A 19,320-nucleotide genomic window follows, 5' to 3' on the forward strand; every position below is an offset into this window, starting at 1 on the left:
TCAGACTGTTCAGATGTGGAGCATGAAGGGAAGAGGGAGGAGCAGTGAAGCTTAAACCTGTCAGTTGTTGCACATCAAAAAATGGGATCAGAGTCCTCTTCCCATTCATGTAACATTGTGGCCTACACTAAGGAGCTAGACATAGTAAGGCAGGGACATGAGTAGTTTGGAGAAAATTTTAACTTAGATCAAGAGACCAGGAAAGTACTGACTAGTGCCATACAGCATCGATTCCTCGTCTCCTGAGCATTGCCTCCCTATCTGTCTAACACAAAGCACTCAGAAGTCATTGAAGTGGTATTTTAGGGACCAATTTAAGTGCTGTTTTGGGTCAAAAAGCAGTTAAGAATGACTGATCTTGCTAAGCTCTCTAATTCCAACTTTAGAATTAACTCTTCAAGCAACTGATAAGAAATCCAATCTTTTGAAAAAATTCAAGAGTTTTCTAGCAGAAACCATCTTGATGACTTCCTCTAAGTAGCTAAGAGTTGACTTTGAGAAAGAACTGGAAGTTAATTCTCATCCTTCTGCCTATCTTGTCAAAGAATTACACCTTTAAGCCCATCGTTGCGCCTGGGTACCCAAACACCACCATGTAGAGCAGAGCTCAGGTATCAATCCACAGGGATGAGCTATATATGTAAATCAAGGACCAAAAATTGTCCAAGTTGTCACATGATTCTACTAAATTAAATGGCGATAATATTGTTAACAAAATAATTTAAAACCTACAAAGAGTGAACAGCCTATGTCAACATATTAGCTTTCTAAGGTAACACCCACGCACAGGAAATCAAAGTGAGTCAATGCCCTGTATAGCTATCCTTATCTCAACCAGCAAAACCCCTTGTTCCTTCCTATTATTGCTTATACTCTCTCTACAACAAAATTAGAGATAAGGGCAAAATAGTTTCTGCTGGGTATTGAGGGGGGGAGCGGGAGGGGGTGGAGTGGGTGGTAAAGGGAGGGGGTGGGGGCAGGGGGGAAAAATGAACCAAGCCTTGTATGCACATATGAATAATAAAAGAAAAATGAAAAAAAAAAAAAAAACTAATTGCCATCAGACATAGTGTCGGGTGCCCGGAAGTTTGCGGATTGCGCCTCTGCACCTGGTTGGTTGGTGGGTCGACCCAAGGTGGACGCGAGCTGAGAGGACCAAAATGGCTGTGCAGGTGGTGCAGGCGGTTCATCTCGCGTCCGATGCTTTCTTGATGTGTCTCAACCACGCTCTGAGCACAGAAAAGGAAGAGGTAATGGGTCTATGTATAGGGGAGTTGAAGGATGGCACCAGAAGTGACTCCGAAATTGCGTGGACTGGAGCTGAATTGCTCACAGTTGATGAAAAGGTTGACACTGTCAGAATTGTTCACATCCATTCTGTCATCATCTTACAGCGTTCTGATAAGAGGAAGGATCGAGTAGAGATTTCTCCGGAGCAGCTGTCTGCAGCCTCCACAAAGGCAGAGAGTATGGCTGAACTAACAGGACGCCCCCTGAGAGTCGTGGGCTGGTATCATTCTCATCCTCATATAACTGTTTGGCCTTCACACATTGATCTTCGCACGCAAGCCATGTACCAGAAGATGGATCCAGGCTTTGTAGGACTTATTTTTTCCTGTTTTGTTGAGGATAAAAACACAAATACCAGCCGGGTCCTCTACACTTGCTTTCAATCCATACAAGCCCAAAAGAACTCAGAGTATAGGAGAAATGAAATCCCAATTCATATAGTACCTCATGTCTCCATTGGGAATCTGTGCCTTGAATCAGCAATAGAACTGCCCAAGATCCTGTGCCAGGAAGAACAAGATGTGTATAGGAGGATTCACAGCCTTACACATCTGGACTCAGTAACCAAGATCCATAATGGCTCAGTGTTTACGAAGAATCTGTGCAATCAGATGTCAGTAGTCAGTGGGCCTCTCCTACAGTGGTTGGAAGACAGATTGGAGCAAAACCAACAGCATTTGCAGGTGTTGCAACGCGAAAAGGAAGATCTTATGGAAAAACTTTCTTCCCTAAAATAGAGACAAAAATGGGACAGAAGAAAATACTCAGCATAAAATTATTTATGTTAAATCAATTTTGAGGAGAAATTTTGTGTTGCCACAAAAAATTTCATAGCAGCTATACTTGTAATAACCAAAAAAAAAAAAATGGAAATACTCCAGATGTCTTACAACAGATAAATCATTGCACAGGTCATCCTTAACGTGGACTGCTACTCTGAACGGAAAGGAGCAGAGCATTCATACATACAATTTAGATGGACCTTGGGGTATTATGGTAAATAAAACTTAAAATCTCAAAAGGTCAGATATTATGTGATTGAATTTATATAACATTGAAATGTCAAAATCATAGGAGTGAAGAGTAGATTAATGGTTGGCAGGGACACGGACTGGGTGGGGTGTGGGGTGTGGTATATGTGTAACTATTTGAATGACATGAGGCGTTCTTCTGTACTTATGGAACAGTTCTGTATCTTGATTGTAGTGTTGAGTGTGTGAATCTATACCTCTGTTAAAATTGTATACATCTATATATACTCAAATACATGAAAAATATGGCAAAAAAGTATGCTTAGCAGTAAAAGTAAATAAAGAAATTGCACTAACTGATAGGCTCAAAACATCATAAATTTATTATAATACATTTCTGGATATCAGATTGTCTAAAATGGGTTTCTCTGGACTACAATGTCAGTGTGGGCAAGACTGTGCTCCTTTCTGGAGGTTCTAACAGAAAAGTTATTTCATTATGCAGATAGCTGGCAGAATTTACTTCCTGTGGTTTTAGGAATGATGTCTGCATTTCCTTCTTGACTGTCAGGTAAGGCAGGTTCCTAGTTTCTAGAAATTGTCTGCATTACTTTATTCAATTTAAAGCAAGCAATGGTGGATTGAAGTCCTCTCACATTTTTTACCACTCCTATCTTTTTTTCCTGTGGTCACATCTCTCTGACCACAGCTGAGAAAGGAACTTTTTTTTTTAAGGATTTATGTTATTACGTTGGTCTCATCTGGATAATCCATGATAACCTCCCAAGTCTAAACCTTAATCACAATTTTAAAAGTCTCCTTTGCAGGCCTAGCCTAAGATTGGCTCAGATCTGTAGTCGATTGCACCTACTCAGGAGGCAGAGATCTAAAGAGAATGAGGTTTGAGGTCAGCCTAGGCAAAAAAGAAAAATAATGAGACTCCATTTCAACACACAAGCCAGCCATGGTGATGGACACCTTATTCTCAGCTGTGCAGAAGGTATAAGTGGGATGATTGTGGCCTGCTGTTGATTCTGGGAACTATTGTGTGATCCTATCTGAAAAATAAAGTTAAAAGAGCTGTGGGTGTGGCTTAAGTGATAGATGCCTGCCTAGCAAGCACAGGTCCTGACTTCAAACCCCAGTACTACAAAAAAGAAAAACAAAGCTTCCTTTGCTATGTAAAGTAACATATACCCAGATTGTAGGGATCGGGGGCAGGGGGGGTGTGTGAAATTTTTGCAAGGCTGTTTTTCTGCCTTATATACAATTACAAAGTCCATTCTAACTGGTGCAGATGTGATGAAGTTCTATCCCATGCTAACTTATAAGATACTTCATAATTTATTATTACTATTATTATTGTGCTGTTGTTTGGAACATTGGTGAGTAAAACTTGAAGAAAAAAGCTAACTATTTCTAGCGCTATAGAAGGAAGAGAATAAATGGACTCTAGTGATAGTACTCCAAATTTCTGGATGAGAACAGAATAAGTAATCACAATTAAAGGATGTTCAGTGTTTATGTACTTCCAAATAATACCTTGCATGTAATTCCTTCCTTCCTTCCTTCCTTCCTTCCTTCCTTCCTTCCTTCCTTCCTTCTTTCCTTCCTTCCTTCCTTCCTTCCTTCCTTCCTTCCTTCCTTCCTTCCTTCCTTCCTTCCTTCCTTTCTTCTACAGAAGTTGTGATTAAAGGAAACATGATTGAGTCCCTGTGGTCCTAAGGTCTTTGATTTTAAATCTGTAACCCCATAGATGAATGACTGTAAAGATAGTAATCTTATTTTTGGTGATACTGGAGCTTGAACTCATGGGACTTACACTTGCTAGGCAGATACTCTACCACTACATCCACTCCACCAGCCCTGTTTCGTTTGGTATTTTTTTCAAATAGGGTCTCACAAACAATTTGCCTGGGCCTGCTTAGAACCATGATCCTCCTGATCTCTGCCTCCTGAGTAGATAGGATTATAAACATGAGCCACTGGTACCCAACAAAGATAATCTTCATTTACATTTATGCTTCTAAACACCTTCACTTATATTGTCACATTTTTTTCTCAAAAAGAGAAGTATTTGAGGCAAGAGTTATTATCTTTTAAGACAGGTAGAAGAGTCTCTAATTGGGTGAAGAAACTGATCTGCTTAGTGACAGTGAGCCATCTTGTATTAAGAAGGAAAATCATTCAATGCCTACCTTATGCCAGACCTTGTTTGAGGCCTTGATTTGATTTGATTTGATTTCAGAAGTAGGTGTAGTATTATTTACTCACTATAAACATGGGAACTGAGGCAAAAAGTGATTAAATAACTTTGCTAAGATGATGTAGCTAGATGGAGGTAGGGCTAGAACTTGAACTCTGGTCATCTGCTTTCTTCATTGAAATGTTGTTAATTCCTACTCAAGTTTTCTTTCCAGAAAGCACTAATTTCTTGTGGTCTTTATTTCTTTCTTCCCTGTGCAGACACAAAGAGGGAGAATGTATACATCACTCCTCTGCTAGCCATCTGTTCCTTACCAAGTCATGTTATGGGAGTGAAAAGATAAGTGAGAATCTGACTTGTCACACAGGTTACTTCTACTAATCTTCTACTATCAGTTAACATCTTTATTTTAGGTTTCTTTCCCAAAATGACTGCATGGAGTACCTGTAAGAATGATATCCTCCTGACTTTGTAACCACTCTGGGTTGACTGATAACAAATCTTTAAGGGCCATATGGTGGTAAAATCCTTCGAAGTATACATAAACTGTAAAAACAGATTTAGGAGTGTATTCTACCATCAATATGCCAGCCTTGACATGAATAACTGCCATTAGCATTAAAAAGAATTTCCAGGTTAATTCTCCCAGGAGAAGAGATCCAAGCCCTGTCATCTATCTCACAGACATACTAAATTATTTCATATGGAGCATGTGGACTTGCCCAAATCAAATACCCAAATTGAGGCAGTAGAGTTTTAGTGGCAGTGGTTTGTAAGGAGGGGCAAAAGTTATTCACAACCATTTAACAAATTAATGGTCCAATAGAACCAGAATCTGTTCCTTCCTTATGAATGGAGATAGTGTTAACTATTCTTTCAGTTGCATGCAAAGAAATTGGAGGACACCTGAGTGCAAATTCTGCTTTGTTGCAGAGATTTTTGGAGACTTATGAAATGCCTCAGATGGAAAGCACTTCATTTTTGAATATGCAGTTTTTTATTCACACCTTTCCCAAATAAAGAATCCTAAACCTGGCATTTGTCCTTGTCTCTGCTATTTATCTTGTAGTCTACTTGACATAAGTAAAATTCAGTTAGAGTCAGACACACAGCTAATGCATTCAGAGTACAGAAGCTAAGCTCCCACAAAGAAAGGGAAATAAAATGGCTTTCAAGGTCCTTTTTAGGAATCTGACATCCTCTTTGACAAGAGTGACAGACCAGTTGCCAAAAATATAGAAGCTGTAAAAAAATCCATAAAATTGACAGGATGCAATTCAAGCATATCAATAAATATTAGATAAAATAATTTGTCTCTAAGGTCAATATTCCCTAAGATCATGCTTTCTTCTCCCTAGTTACATTTTTTTCATATTTCCCTTTTATGTCCATTTGGATGTTGAGAATTACATTTTTCTCATACTGGCAAAATTGGGCCTGTCCTGTGATCAGTCACTCAGTCAAGGGCAAACTGACAGAGAACCTATATAAGAAGATTGGAGTGGTATTAAATGTTTCAGTGTATTTGATAATTAGTAATCAGTCCCCTTCTCAACCTTCTATCCCCTAACTCAAGACTCCAGTCCCCAAATATTTTCATGAAACTATAATTGCTACAAGTCTTATACTAACTTTATTAATTAGAAACATATTAAGATTAGACTTAAAGAAAATTAGATTTATAGACATACCCAGGAGGCAGCTTCTTTTGGCTTGATGGTGTCCAAGTCTGCCTATTGCAACTTTTATTAAGGTAGCATGAAGACTGCTTTGGTTCAAAGCAACTTTTCCCATTTAAGGCAGGTAGAAGAAGGAATAATTTTTTATTAACCATAATTACCTGACAAACTTTTGAATAAATCTCATTCCCTTCTTCTAATTTCCTGAAGTATTAATCTTGATTTTGTTATAATAAGTCTAAAAATACACTCTTTTTTTTTTGAAATTGATCTCACAACTCTAATAATATCTTAAAGCACATCTACACATGGAAGATCAATTAAATAGAAGCTTTCTCAGATTCAATCAACAAAAAACGTGAAAACAGTGAAAGAGTCAGGGAAATTGTGATGTTGCTGGCTTTGAAGGTGGTAGATAAAGGGAGCCATGAGCCAAGGAGGGCATCTAAAAGCTAGAAAAGGTAAGATAATGGTTTCTTCCTTAGAGCCTTCAGGAAAGATTGCAAAACTTTTGACACATTGAGCTTTACCCAGTGACATACATGTTGGATGTCTACTCTATTGTGTTGTTTTTAAACAATAGGATTGTAGAAATGTGTTATAGCAGCACAATAGAAACTAAGAAAGATTTTGGTAACTGAAAGTGAAATACTGATGAAATAAAGTCCTAAAACTGCAGAAGTGGCTTGGGAATTGATTATGTCAGGGGGTAGAATAATTTCGTATAATATGATGGAAAAATCTTTATATTGCCTTGCACAGATAATTAGCAGATATATAATATATTATAATATATACTAATATGCTGTTATATTTGAATAATACTCATGCATAATACATATTGTTTAATATTAATAATATTTTAATATAATATAAAAATTTACTATATAAGAGTATATATTGGATAATATGTAATAGTATTTTGTTAACATTACACTATGATATATTATATACCATAAGACTATGTATATGTGTGTATATATACACAGACATACACACACATGCACACACACACACACACACACACACACACACATATACATATAAGCTTCTACCTGTGAGGGCTTAGAAGAAAGTGAGATGCATGGTAGAAAATATGTTATATTAGAGAACCTAAATTGTTGTGAACAGACTGTTAAGAGAAATGGAGGCTTTAAGTTTGCTGCAGGGAGGGCTTAACAGAAAATGAACATATTATTAGAAAGCAGAGAAAAGAAGATCCTTGTTTTACAGTGGCACTACACTCAGTGCAATTGTGTCCTACAGTTAGATGCAAAATAGAACCAGGAAATGATAAAATTGGACATTTAAGGAAATTTCTAAGCAAAATGTTAGATGGTCTGGCTCCTGTTTGGTAGTTACAGTAAAATAGCAGAAGGATGTGATAAATTGAGGGAAGGAATTAACAAAAGAAATTAGAACTTAAACCAAAAGGAATTAGGACTTAATGATTTTGGATATTTTCAGCCAATTAAGATGATAAAAGCTGCTAAAATTCAGAGATCCCTAATCAAGAAGTAATCCTTTAAGAAGTTTGAGAATGTGGCTATGCAAGCATTTGCTACTTTCTGACAAAGGTGAAAAGGTCAGGACACTCAATCAAAAACTCCGAAGAGATTAAAAATGTGACTCAGAGATAGCATGGAGAATCTTGGAAGCTTAAGGAGGAAAATGTCACAAAAGATCAGGGGTTTCTAGGAACGATCTATAGAGGGGCCTCCTACTTAGTGGAGTGAATTCAAGTGAACAAACACAAGAATCTCACTTGGCTTATTCAACACAACCAATGGTAATTTAGGTTAAAGGGTCAGAAAGAGTACAAAATTCTCCCACAGGGAATAGGTTGAAAAAACTACTCAGCTATGTAGATGGGGGTGCAAGTCAGTGATAGAATGCTTGCCTAGAAGTGTAAGGCCCTGAGTTCAATCCCCAAAACCACCAATAGCAAAAACAAAATATGTAGTTCAGGTTTACTTCCACATTCTACATGGAAGTCTGATCTTATTTAGCACAAAGAATGAATTCAGTGATGAATGACCATTTACATCCAAGAATTCCCACTGAAAGGCACATGGCTGGAACAAATCTTATGACTACAAAAGTTCTAAAAATAGAATGCAATTTGGAACTAGTGACTGATATTCCAACACCATTTAATATTGTGTTTAATTAATAGCAATTCAATAATTACATTAAGGGTCTTACTTTAAATATACTTATTAATAGACAGATTTTCAAATAGAACATAATAATAGGATCAAATTCTATGATGTCTATGAAAGATTCACTTCAAACACAGTCATATATGTAGAATAAAAGTAAATTTTGAAAAGGTTCTGCTGTGCAATGATAGAATAAAACAAAGTGATAGTGGCTATATTGATAAACAAGAAATTCCAGGATAACTAGAAATATTACACATTGGTAATGGGACACTTCACCAGGTAAACTTAAAAATTTTAAAAATGTGTGTACCTGAAAACAGGGATGTGATGAAGGAGAACACAGTTATATTTGATTTCAGCACTCCTTTCTCATTAATTAAATAGCACTAGTGGGTAGACAGTAAAGAGGATATAGAAGCAAAGAGCACAGTAAGCTACCTAGAACTAATTGATATTTAGGGGACACTCCACCTCAGTGAATTTTAAATACTTAACACAGATAGATAATACTCTTTGCCATAAACCAACAAATTTAAAATATCTGAAATCATATAAAGTGTATTTTTAGATCATCTGAAATTAAACTAGAAATAATAAGAGGGAGACCTCCAAACACTAGGAAAGTAAACAGCACATCACTAAATAATCTATTAGTCAATAAGGAAACATTACATAATTTAGAAAATACTTCGAACTGAATGAAAATGAAAATTTGGTTGAGTAAGGCTAAATGCTGCTTAAAAGTATTGTTATAGCATTAAATGCTTTTATTAGTAAAGAAAAAAGTTTTTTATTAATTACCAAAACTTCCCATTAGGGAAACTAGAAAGAGAAGAGGGAAATAAACAGAAGGAAGAAATTAACATGGATCGTAGTAGAAACTAACAAAATTGAAATGAAAAAACATTATAGACAAATCAAATCAAAAAGAACATTTTTGATAGGATGAAAAAACTGATACAACTTTAAAAAAACTAATGATAAAGGAGAAAAATTTCTAATATTAAGAATGAAACACAAGATATTGATAACCATGTAGATACCATAAAAATAATAAGGTAATACTATAAACAACTCTATACACATAAATGTGACAACTTAGATGAAATCTCACAGTTCAGATGCTTGTCAAATGCGTTTTAATACTTTGAGTATTTTTCTTACTGGACACTCTAACCTTCATTTCACCTGACTCCCACCATTTTCTAGTGCATCATGGGCACAGTTAAAATCTCTCTACATTGCAAAGCTACTCAGATAGCTTTTTTGTACCATATTCTTAAATTCCTTCTGATCATTTATTGGAAAAAATTTCCTAACATAAGAGGTCCATCATGATATGACTCTTCTCTGTCAGCAACTCTTTGTAGTCAACCTATGTTTTGAGGAATTTTTTTATTTCAACCTAATAAACCTAAGGCACAATTATTTCTCATGTACACACAGAATGCCCTCCCAATATTAAGAGTTGAAAACTCTGAGACTGTCTAAAAATCTAATTTATTTATTCTTTGAAGGTTTAGTTTATTCCTGTAGGTTAAGTTATGTGCTCTTTTTTACAAGCTCTTGCAATTATTCGTGCTTCAAATATTGCATGCATTTCTTTTTTTGTCATTGTTTCAGGCCTGCCCCTGTTAGAATGTAAGACTCTTACCTGCAGATATTGTGCTTCTCGGCAACTAAAAATTCACTGACTTCAAAGGATCTGGATCACAGAACTTATACGATAACCTTAGATTCACAGGTGTATTGATAAGCACAGATTTATAGAGGATTCTATAATAGCCCAATGATTTTTTGATAAAAAATCAATACTGTACTTATCAATTCATTTCCAACATGAAAGATTCAGGTTTATTATATAGGTTATCTTGTCCTTTAAATGCTCCAAAGCAATTACTTTATTTTATAAAATACTGTTAACATGTTGTTTATCTGCTAAATTTGGTCTGAAATAATCAATATTACAGCAGTAGCATTTTGTGAAATAAAATTATAAAAATATTGTGGCATTAATCCCCACATATAAAATTAAGTCTTCTCTCTTCACATTTGTTATGTATGAATGCACATACATATGCTCATATGACAATCTTTTGATGGAATAGTACATATAAATGCCATTATATTATTATTAAATATGAACTATCATTAAAATCAATCAGATGAAGGTTCCAAAGGAATAATACCAGGAAATATTGTTCCATCATTTCAGAGGCTGCATCTCTCACAATGAAACTAAGATCATTTATAATTTACTTTCCATAGTTTGATGTATCAAAAACTTGCCTCACTGCAAGTCTTCAAAATGTCCTGTTTTTCTTGATATTGAGCACGTCTCTTTTCTCGTGTTATTTTTTTTTCTCAGATTTGTTATACTCAGATATAAACACTTTGGAAATCAACAGCAATTCACTTACATTGTAAGTGGATTTATGTCACAAGTGGTTTTACGAAAAGGTAAAATGTTTTTTTGTTGGGGGCTCTGCTTCTTTATGTCATTTGGTTTGACAATGTGACTCATCTTGAGGGCACACTATTCTTTGGAAGAAAAATCTAAAGTGACATGATTATCTGGTAGTAATTTTTTCTTCATTTGTTCCTAGAAATTAACCTGGCAAAATATTCAAATTATTTGGAATGTGTCCACTATGCCAACACATCTCTTTTGGAAAAGAAAAACAATGGTTATTTTCAGCAGCCTTTAGTTTTTCCACAGTCTGTTTTGTGTGATGTGTTTGTGTAATTTTCCTAAAGAAAACTGACTCTTCTCTGCAGGAACATAGCTCTCTCTGTGGAAAGGTTAGCCTACCTTGCATCAGGTCATTCAGGAAGACCTCAGACAAGACTAGCTGACCTATCTCTATGCAGAGGTTATAGCATTAGTTAGCCTGCTGTTCCCATGGCTTCCAGCAAGTGACAGCTCTGTTGAGAGAGGCCCTGGTGACTACTTGCTCAGAGGCTTAGAAAAGGATTGCTGCATTACTGTATGACAGTCACTGAAATGACAATGTCAATAAGTCTGAAATTTCTAGATCCATCAGGCTTATACAAGTGAATATCCAGGGTGGGGAATGGCTTCAAAGAATGGGAGAGACATCAGAGGTAATTCTGTCCAGTTGGATCTTTGCATCCATCACCATACACATGCAGGAGCCTGACCTTCCACAGGTTGGTGAACAAGCAGTAAGAGTTCTGTGACTAAATGCCTGGTGTTTTTCTGGGTCAGCAGACCATGGCCATTTGGATGCTGCTCAGGAGCTTTAGTTCATTTTCCTGTTTTTCTCAGAAGAAAACAGAGCTTTCACAATAGGGCCAGAATTGACCCAGAAGAACAAATTACTTGTTGGTTAGTGTTTATACATTTGATATATGTATGACTTTCATGTAATGAAACAGGAGTTTTGGACCCAAGGCCCAAGCTCCTGGAATTCCACATGCTAGGTCTGGTCACTCATCCCTATACACCAAATAAAGAGGCACGGTGAAGGGCAAGAAAAGATTTATTACATGGCTCTGATATGCCTTGGGAAGAGGCAGAGTAAGCACTCAGCTCATCTTCAGCCATTTTCAGGGTATAGACATGAGCTATAGGCTTAAGTAGACAAAAGAATTGGGGTCAGGGGACAGTTAAACAGTCCCAGTTAAACAGTACCAATCAAAGGTGTGGTCTTGGTTGCTCATTGTTTCAGTCCTAATTCTAGGAGAGGTTCCAGAGCTGTTATCCATAGTCACGTCTCCTGAGTCATTGTTGAATGACAGGTGGTCCATCCTGAGGAAGCTGTGCTGTCAGGGGTAGTTTCTATACCTTGTCATGAAGATGTTATCAGTTCTGTCTTTCCTGGAATACAAGGTGATTGCAAAATGACTGCAAAGAGATTGGCCTAGCGCAAAGACAAATACAAAATTAAGGAGAGATGCTATGCTTTTCTCCTGCTTTTAGTTAATTTGTGGGCCTGAGTAAGAAGTTGATTTTCAGCAAATGCAATTTGAGCACCTCTTATAGTAATAATTAGAACATTCCATTTTGACTCTGCAGAAAGGATCTTTACCTGTTGAAGGCTGCTCTAGCAGTGGTTGAGGTAAAGAAGGCTCTCTATGGCTGTTCTTCCTATTATTTAGATTCTTCTTTCTTCATACTATCACAGGACAGCCCTGCTCTTCACAAATGCCCATAAGTCTCCCAGAACTACTCTGAATCTAATCTTCTTATGGTGTTAAGTACTTACCACATTTAATAGTACCTTCGTCAACCCAAAACGATCTCTCTTACTTCTTTCCCTGACAAAGACAGAAGTCCAGTACTGTCGTATGGTACTATTTTCTCACGGTGTTAGCACCCATATACATGACACCAAGTAATGTATTTTCATTTTATCAAGTTAAGGGTAGAGTCTCTGAAGCTTTTCTTGAGAGATGCCTTAAATATGCATTCCATGTTCCTTGAAATTTAACCACCACAAAATAGCTAATGATCTTATGAAAAGTTGCTCAAATTCGTATGTTCTTCAATAGTTTAGGGAAATTATGGTTAAAGCCACAGTGAGACACATGTTGTCTATAAAATTAGGAAAAACTAGTAGAGCAATATGTAGTATGAATAAAGATATTATGAAGTGAGCACTCATTACAAGTGAGAATATAAATTTATAAAAATCAAATGTGGAGGAGTTCAGTAAAATGAAAACTTTACTTTCCTTTGACCCACATTGTGAAAATGTATATATTAGTAATATATATACATATGTATGTATATGTGTGTTATATGTAATATTAATTAATATATAAACAAGGCAATATATCTAAGTTAGGGGGCAGGGAGAATGGAAAATATACAAAAACTAAACTGGGTTCAGAAACAGACAGAACTAAGAAATAAGTCTGAAAAATTACTAGAAAGGCAAGAAAATGAATAAACAGTTCAACAATGAATTCCTCCCATCACCCTCCCTTCTCTTTTAAATGTTAAATGAGATGTAGAGTTCCTAGATGAGTAATTAGGTCCAGGAAAAGAAAATGACTAGTTTTGGTAAATCTTTGACTGGAAGAATGACAAAAAAGAACCATAGAAAACAGACATCAATGTCACAAGACCCTTGATTATAAGGCCAATCCAGACTCACTGTCTCCAGGTTTGGGCAGTAATATCAAAACAGGATAGTTGAATAATTTCTAGGAAACCATACAACAGTGACCCATTCTGAACTGGAAACTCCCAGCTAAGTTAGAGGACATAAACACCCTGAAATGAAGACCACACATGGAGCCCTCTGCTCCTACCATCTAACAAATTGTCAGATGGTGCTGGCTGTTCCCCTTTCCTTTCTCCCGGCTATGTCTTCCTATACTAAACAAGAGTCTACTGGACTGCTACCTTGTGTGTCTCTTTCACAGATTAATTCCAAATTTATTTTGTCATTGTTTCAAGTTTCTAGGAGTCTAAGGGTGCTTGAAAAATTGAGTAGACAGTTCCTCTTTTCTAATGTGCAAATCTCTTTGCCAAATACCCTCCTAGAGACAGAACTATATATATATTTACATGTATGTATAAAATGAGCTTTAGAAAGAAAGGCTTATTGATTGAGTAGGCTGATGACTGAGAACGCCTCAATTTGCCATCTGCAAGCTGGAGACCCAGGAAATCTGGTAGAGCGATTTAGACCAAGTCCAGAGGACTGAGAGTTGGGGGAGCTGATGATGCAAATTGGTTTTAAGGCAGATGATGAGAAGATTGGATCTCTCAGGTCAAACAATGAGGCAGACAAAATGGATGAATTCATCCTTCCTCTGCCTTTTTTCTATTCAGGCCCTCAATGGATTGAGTGATGTGGAAAGCCCACATTGAAAAAGTCGGGTGAACCAATTCAATTGCTAATTTTATTTAATTACAGAAACACCCAGAGAAAAGTGTTTAATCTAAGCATTGGTGACCCACTCCAATTGACACATAAAATTATTGTCTACAATAACATATACATAGAAACTTAAAAAATTATAATTCATGCCTACTACTTGACAGCCACTTACTCTAAGTGCAGAAAAACATTAGAGATCAAAACTTTGAAAGTTTGCATTCTGAAAAATGCTGTTTGACAAGTACTCACGTAGTGCTACACAGCCAGATTTTTGATTCTACATGTTACATTTATTAAGAAGACTCAGTTTCTAGGGCTGAAAGTGGCATTAGTAAGCACTCAAATCATTGTATTCAGCTTATAAAAGAAAATTACTGTGTCTCAATCTTTAGTGTGCATAAGAATGTCCTAGGAAATATTATAGTAATGCTAATTCTTGGGTGCTAATCTGAGAATCTGGGGTAGATTTTAGGATTTCACATTTTGCAAAGAATTTTTTAGGACTTTGATACAAGGGGACACTTTCAGAAGCAGTGGATTGTTGGAGAGTTTGAATATTGACTTATCACTGCTTGACTAGACATTCCCCCATCCCTTTCAACATGGTTTCAAATGTAGAAGTTATATTAGAAATTATTTCCATGGCTGCTTAGTTATTTCCCCAAGGGTTACTACCTGCTCAACACTGGTGAAGATAGTTGTCCATCCCTTTGACTATAACTTATTGGTATAGTTGTGGGCATTTGAAATGAATTTGATGAAGTTGATCAACTGCCTTGATGGAATTACAGCTCCTCATCTTACCTCTTCTGCTAACCTGCCTTTCTTCTTGTTTTGGGTTCTACAGGTCGTCCAGCATCATTATACTACATTTGACTTTTCCTATAAGCAATTTTAGTCAATTTTCTATCTCATGTTCTAAGTAGCCAACAAGTAAAAAAATCACAGGCCTTGACTAAAGCTGCCATTAATAAAGACCTGAAAATAACTTTAAATGCAGCATCTCCCCAATTGTCTTTTTCCACTTGTCCCACTTTGATGACCCAAATTTACAGGTTCTGTAGTTCTTTGTATCTGTTTTTCACTAATATATAGCCTTTAGTTAAGGTGGTTCATTAGTTACAATGGACAAGTCAATTTTATTTCAGTTCCTGTGAGGCTATCCAGTCAGTCCCTACTGGAAATCAGTCAAAAGTTCCTTAGCAATGTAGAAGGTACAAAGTTTTCTAATTGTGCTGAGAGTGGGGGTGACTGGTGTTCCCCTTCAGACTCTCAGTTCCAGAGCAGGCTAAATCTTGGCAGAGAAGAGCTGTGCTATGGCTCTGCAGGGAGCACCTTATGTTGGGGTTGAGTGGTTATTTCACTTGTTGCATGAGGTCTTAATTCTTTTGTGGCTTTCTTTTATATGGGAGGAAAGAAACAGGATAAATATCAGTCTCACTAAAGAAAAGTAACCTATATGGTGCCACATTTCTGCTTTGAATGCCTTCAAAGCTGCCCCACTAGCCTGCCTAATTTATTGTCCCTGGATAGAAAGATTATAGATAGAAAAAAAATAACCTATTCTTATGTTCTTCAAAAGCAGCTCCCTCACAGTTATGCAGTTGTTTGGCAGGGGTGTTGCTGATACATTTAAAATTTTTTTTTCAGGAAAATAATATTAAAAGAATAAAGGTACACTGTATAAAACTTCAAAGGATAGTCAATAATCCCAAGAAATGTTCAACTTTTCCTTAGAAAAATAAAAACAGATCATAGGAAGTATAGTACCTTGGAATATTATTCATTGTGAAACTATTTAATGGGAAAATATGATGGGGTGTTTTTAAACTACCGAGGAACTCACCTCAGGATCTAAATAGGAAGGACACATGGTTAAAAATCATGAAACTAGTAATTGGTCCTGATTCTTTGTGTTCAACGTTCATTTTTTACTTACGAAATGAAGAGAAAAATAATATCTGCCAGCAAAATTGTATAATAATCAAATTGATGACTTATGAAATGTATTTTATATATTATAAAAGGATAAACAAATACAATATTGTCTTTTATTAGGTTATAATTTACATGAAGTAAAATCTACTCTTCTCAATGTGCAGTTCTTTGAGTGTTGTCATAACCATGTAGAAATGTATGCTTGTGAAAGTAATGTAACTGTCCAATAATCACAGTGTAGAACAGTTTCATCCTTATCCCTTGACAAGCTCGATCCCTAGCCCTTGATTTTTTGACACAGGATATCATTATGTAGCAAAGGCTGGTCTCAAACTCTCAATCCTCATTTCTCCACCTCCTGTCTTCTTCCTGTGTTGGGATTACAGTTATGGACCATCACACTTGGCCCTTTCCTTCTTAATAATAAGCTGTACACATAATCTCAGCCCTTTGCAAACACGTGATTTTGTTGTTGTTTTTGTTCCCTGTATTTTGCCTTGAGTCTGTAGTCAGTCAGTTAGCATAGCACAGGTGAAATTTATTCATCCTGTTTTATGCATGATTCTGTTCCTTTCTGCTGCTGGAAAGCATTTTGTTGTATGAATTTTTGACAGTTTATTGATAAATTTACCAATGGCCATTTGAGTATTTTTTTTCTTTTTGATAACTGCTATAAATATGGGCATACAAGTTATTGTGTGAACAGTTTTTAATTTCTCTTGGATGAAATCTTGGGAGTGGGATTTCTGAGATACATGATAAATGCATATTTAACTTTATATAAACTCTTGTCCAATGTAGCTATGTGATACAATTTCAGACATCAGCTTTGAGAATTCTCCATGCTTTGCACACTCACCAGCACTTTAACATATTGTCATGGCTTATTTGCCATCTCTATATATTCTTTGGTGAAAAGTCTGTTCTAATTCTTTGCCCATTTGTTCTAGAACTTTTATTCTTTATGTTACTCCTTTATGTTCTTTAAGTATTTTCTCATTTTAGTATTCATAACTTTCCAAAAGGATAGTCATTTATCTAAAATAGATAACAAACATGAGTAGTGTAACTAAAAGCATGTACAAGGATACTCAGACACCAGGTGTTAAGAGCTGGAGTAAAAGACAAACTTGTCTGACTACAACACTCATGCAGTTGGTAAATTCTTCTAAGATTTAAAAGTGTATCAATTCTCCTTGATTTTAGGGAGACCGGGCATCTTGTGGGTTATTGGTGAACAGTTTTGTGTATGAGGTCAGCTTGCTTCTATGTTTCAGCATCCTTCAGAAACAGCTCGGCATTATGCACCAGTCATATTTATTAAGAAAGTACAAAACATGCTCACTGTTTGGAATCAGGAGACTAATCTACTAGAGAAGCAGCAGGTGATTGATGTAACATCAGATGGACACAATTTAGGGTTACCTGCCTCTTTGGTTTATTCACAACTCTACGTTCTTCAGTTAGTCTAGTGAGCCACAATTATTATGCCTTTTCTGTTACTCCACAGGAACAGAAAAAGAGCTTGGATTATGAAAAATTTTTATAATACAGATATTCTGTCTATAGGGAAAATGGGCCCAAATCTCAGACTTCCTATGCAGAAAGTAAGATTATGAAAGTTGACCCATTTTGTATAATTTACTAAAATTGAAATGTGTGAAATACTAAGTTGACAGTAGTAGCCTCATAACAATACAATGTATTCTGTGGCAGAGATTTTATTAACTGTACTAAGTAATCTTCTCAAGTCATGGAGTAAATATTATCTCAGGTAGGGAAATTAACATTTTAGGAAATTAAACAGACTGTAAAATAAGCACAAGTATGCAGGGGGGTTAGTAGTAGAAGTGGGGATGGTGAAGGAAGGAGATTAAGGTGACAGAATATGGCTGATGGACTTCATACACCTATATGAAACAGAACTAGAAAACCTCTTGCAATTGCTTGAAATATGGTGGGGAGGGAGCTGAGGGAAAGAGATGATGGGGGCAAATGTGAATAATGTATAACATAAGTTTATTTGGAATTGTGATTATGAATCCTCCCCCACAATGAAAATATCCTAATAAAAATTTATGATAAAAAAGACATTAAACAGACAATATTACCCAAATAGTAGTAAAATAAGGATTAATGGAATCAAAGCTAAATTTATTTGACTCCAAAGTCATACTTTTGACCACTTTACTCAATTTCTCAACTTTTTTAATGTAAAATATTTGTAGTATTGTAAATACTTGATGATGCTTCAGTTTTTTCTCACATATTTTGTACATGTACACAGGGCTTGGCTTTTTTTTCTTTCCGTTTTTCTTATTTTCCTAAGAGCTTGAGGTGCATCATTGTGTTATTTATTTGAGCCCTCTCTGGGCTTTTTTTTTTTATTCCTTTATTCATATGTGCATACATTGTTTAGGCCATTTTTCCCCCTTCCCTTCCCCCATCCCTTCTCTCTCCCCCTCAAACCCCCTCGCTTCCAGGCAGAATCTGTTCTGCCCTTATCTCTAATCTTGTTGAAGAGAAAGTATAAGCAATAATAAGAAAGACAAAGTGTTTTTGCTAGTTAAGATAAAGATAGCTATACAGAGAGATTCCTAGCATTGCTTTCATGTACAAATGTGTTACGACCCAAGTTGATTCATCTCTAACTGATCTTTACACTGGTTCCTGATCCCCTTCTTGTGTTGATCTCTGTTGTTTTAAGATTTCTGTATTAGTTCCTCTGGAGTGGGAACATCAAATACTATCATGCTTTGGGTTTCTTACCTATCCGCATACCTCCTGTGTGGGCTCTCCCCTTATCATGTGACCCATGTTCAGCCATATTGCTGTGCTTGCCCTGTATCTAAAGTTCGCATGTGAGGGAGAACATACAATTTTTGGTCTTCTGAGCCTGGCTAACCTCACTCAGAATGATGCTCTCCAGTTCCATCCATTTACTTGTGAATGATAAGATTTCATTCTTCATGGCTGAGTAAAATTCCATTGTGTATAAATACCACATTTTCTTTTTTTTTATTTTAGCATCTTTCTTTTTTTTTAATTTTTATTGTTTTATTATTCATATGTGCATACAATGCTTGGGTCATTTCTCCCCCCCCACCCCCACCCCCTCCCTTACCACCCACTCCGCCCCTTCCCCTTCTCCCCTACCCGCTCGATACCCGGCAGAAACTATTCTGCCCTTATCTCTAATTTTGTTGAAGAGAGAGT

The 19,320-nt window shown here is 36.3% G+C and overlaps 1 protein-coding gene across 1 annotated transcript; it reads left to right on the plus strand.

The window, feature by feature from the left end:
- Positions 1 to 1,160: 1,160 nt before the first annotated feature.
- Positions 1,161 to 2,027, plus strand: LOC109702867 (lys-63-specific deubiquitinase BRCC36). The gene has a single exon (XM_020188107.2). The coding sequence runs from the start codon at positions 1,161 to 1,163 to the stop codon at positions 2,025 to 2,027; it is 867 nt and encodes a 288-aa protein (XP_020043696.2).
- Positions 2,028 to 19,320: the final 17,293 nt, after the last annotated feature.

This window comes from Castor canadensis, chromosome 4 (genome assembly GCF_047511655.1).
Source record: "Castor canadensis chromosome 4, mCasCan1.hap1v2, whole genome shotgun sequence".
In the NCBI taxonomy this organism is placed as follows: Eukaryota; Metazoa; Chordata; class Mammalia; order Rodentia; family Castoridae; genus Castor; species Castor canadensis.

Bases quoted from the DNA above. Each gene is read 5' to 3' on its own strand.
- LOC109702867 (XM_020188107.2), top strand. From the start codon at position 1,161: ATGGCTGTGCAGGTGGTGCAGGCGGTTCATCTCGCGTCCGATGCTTTC.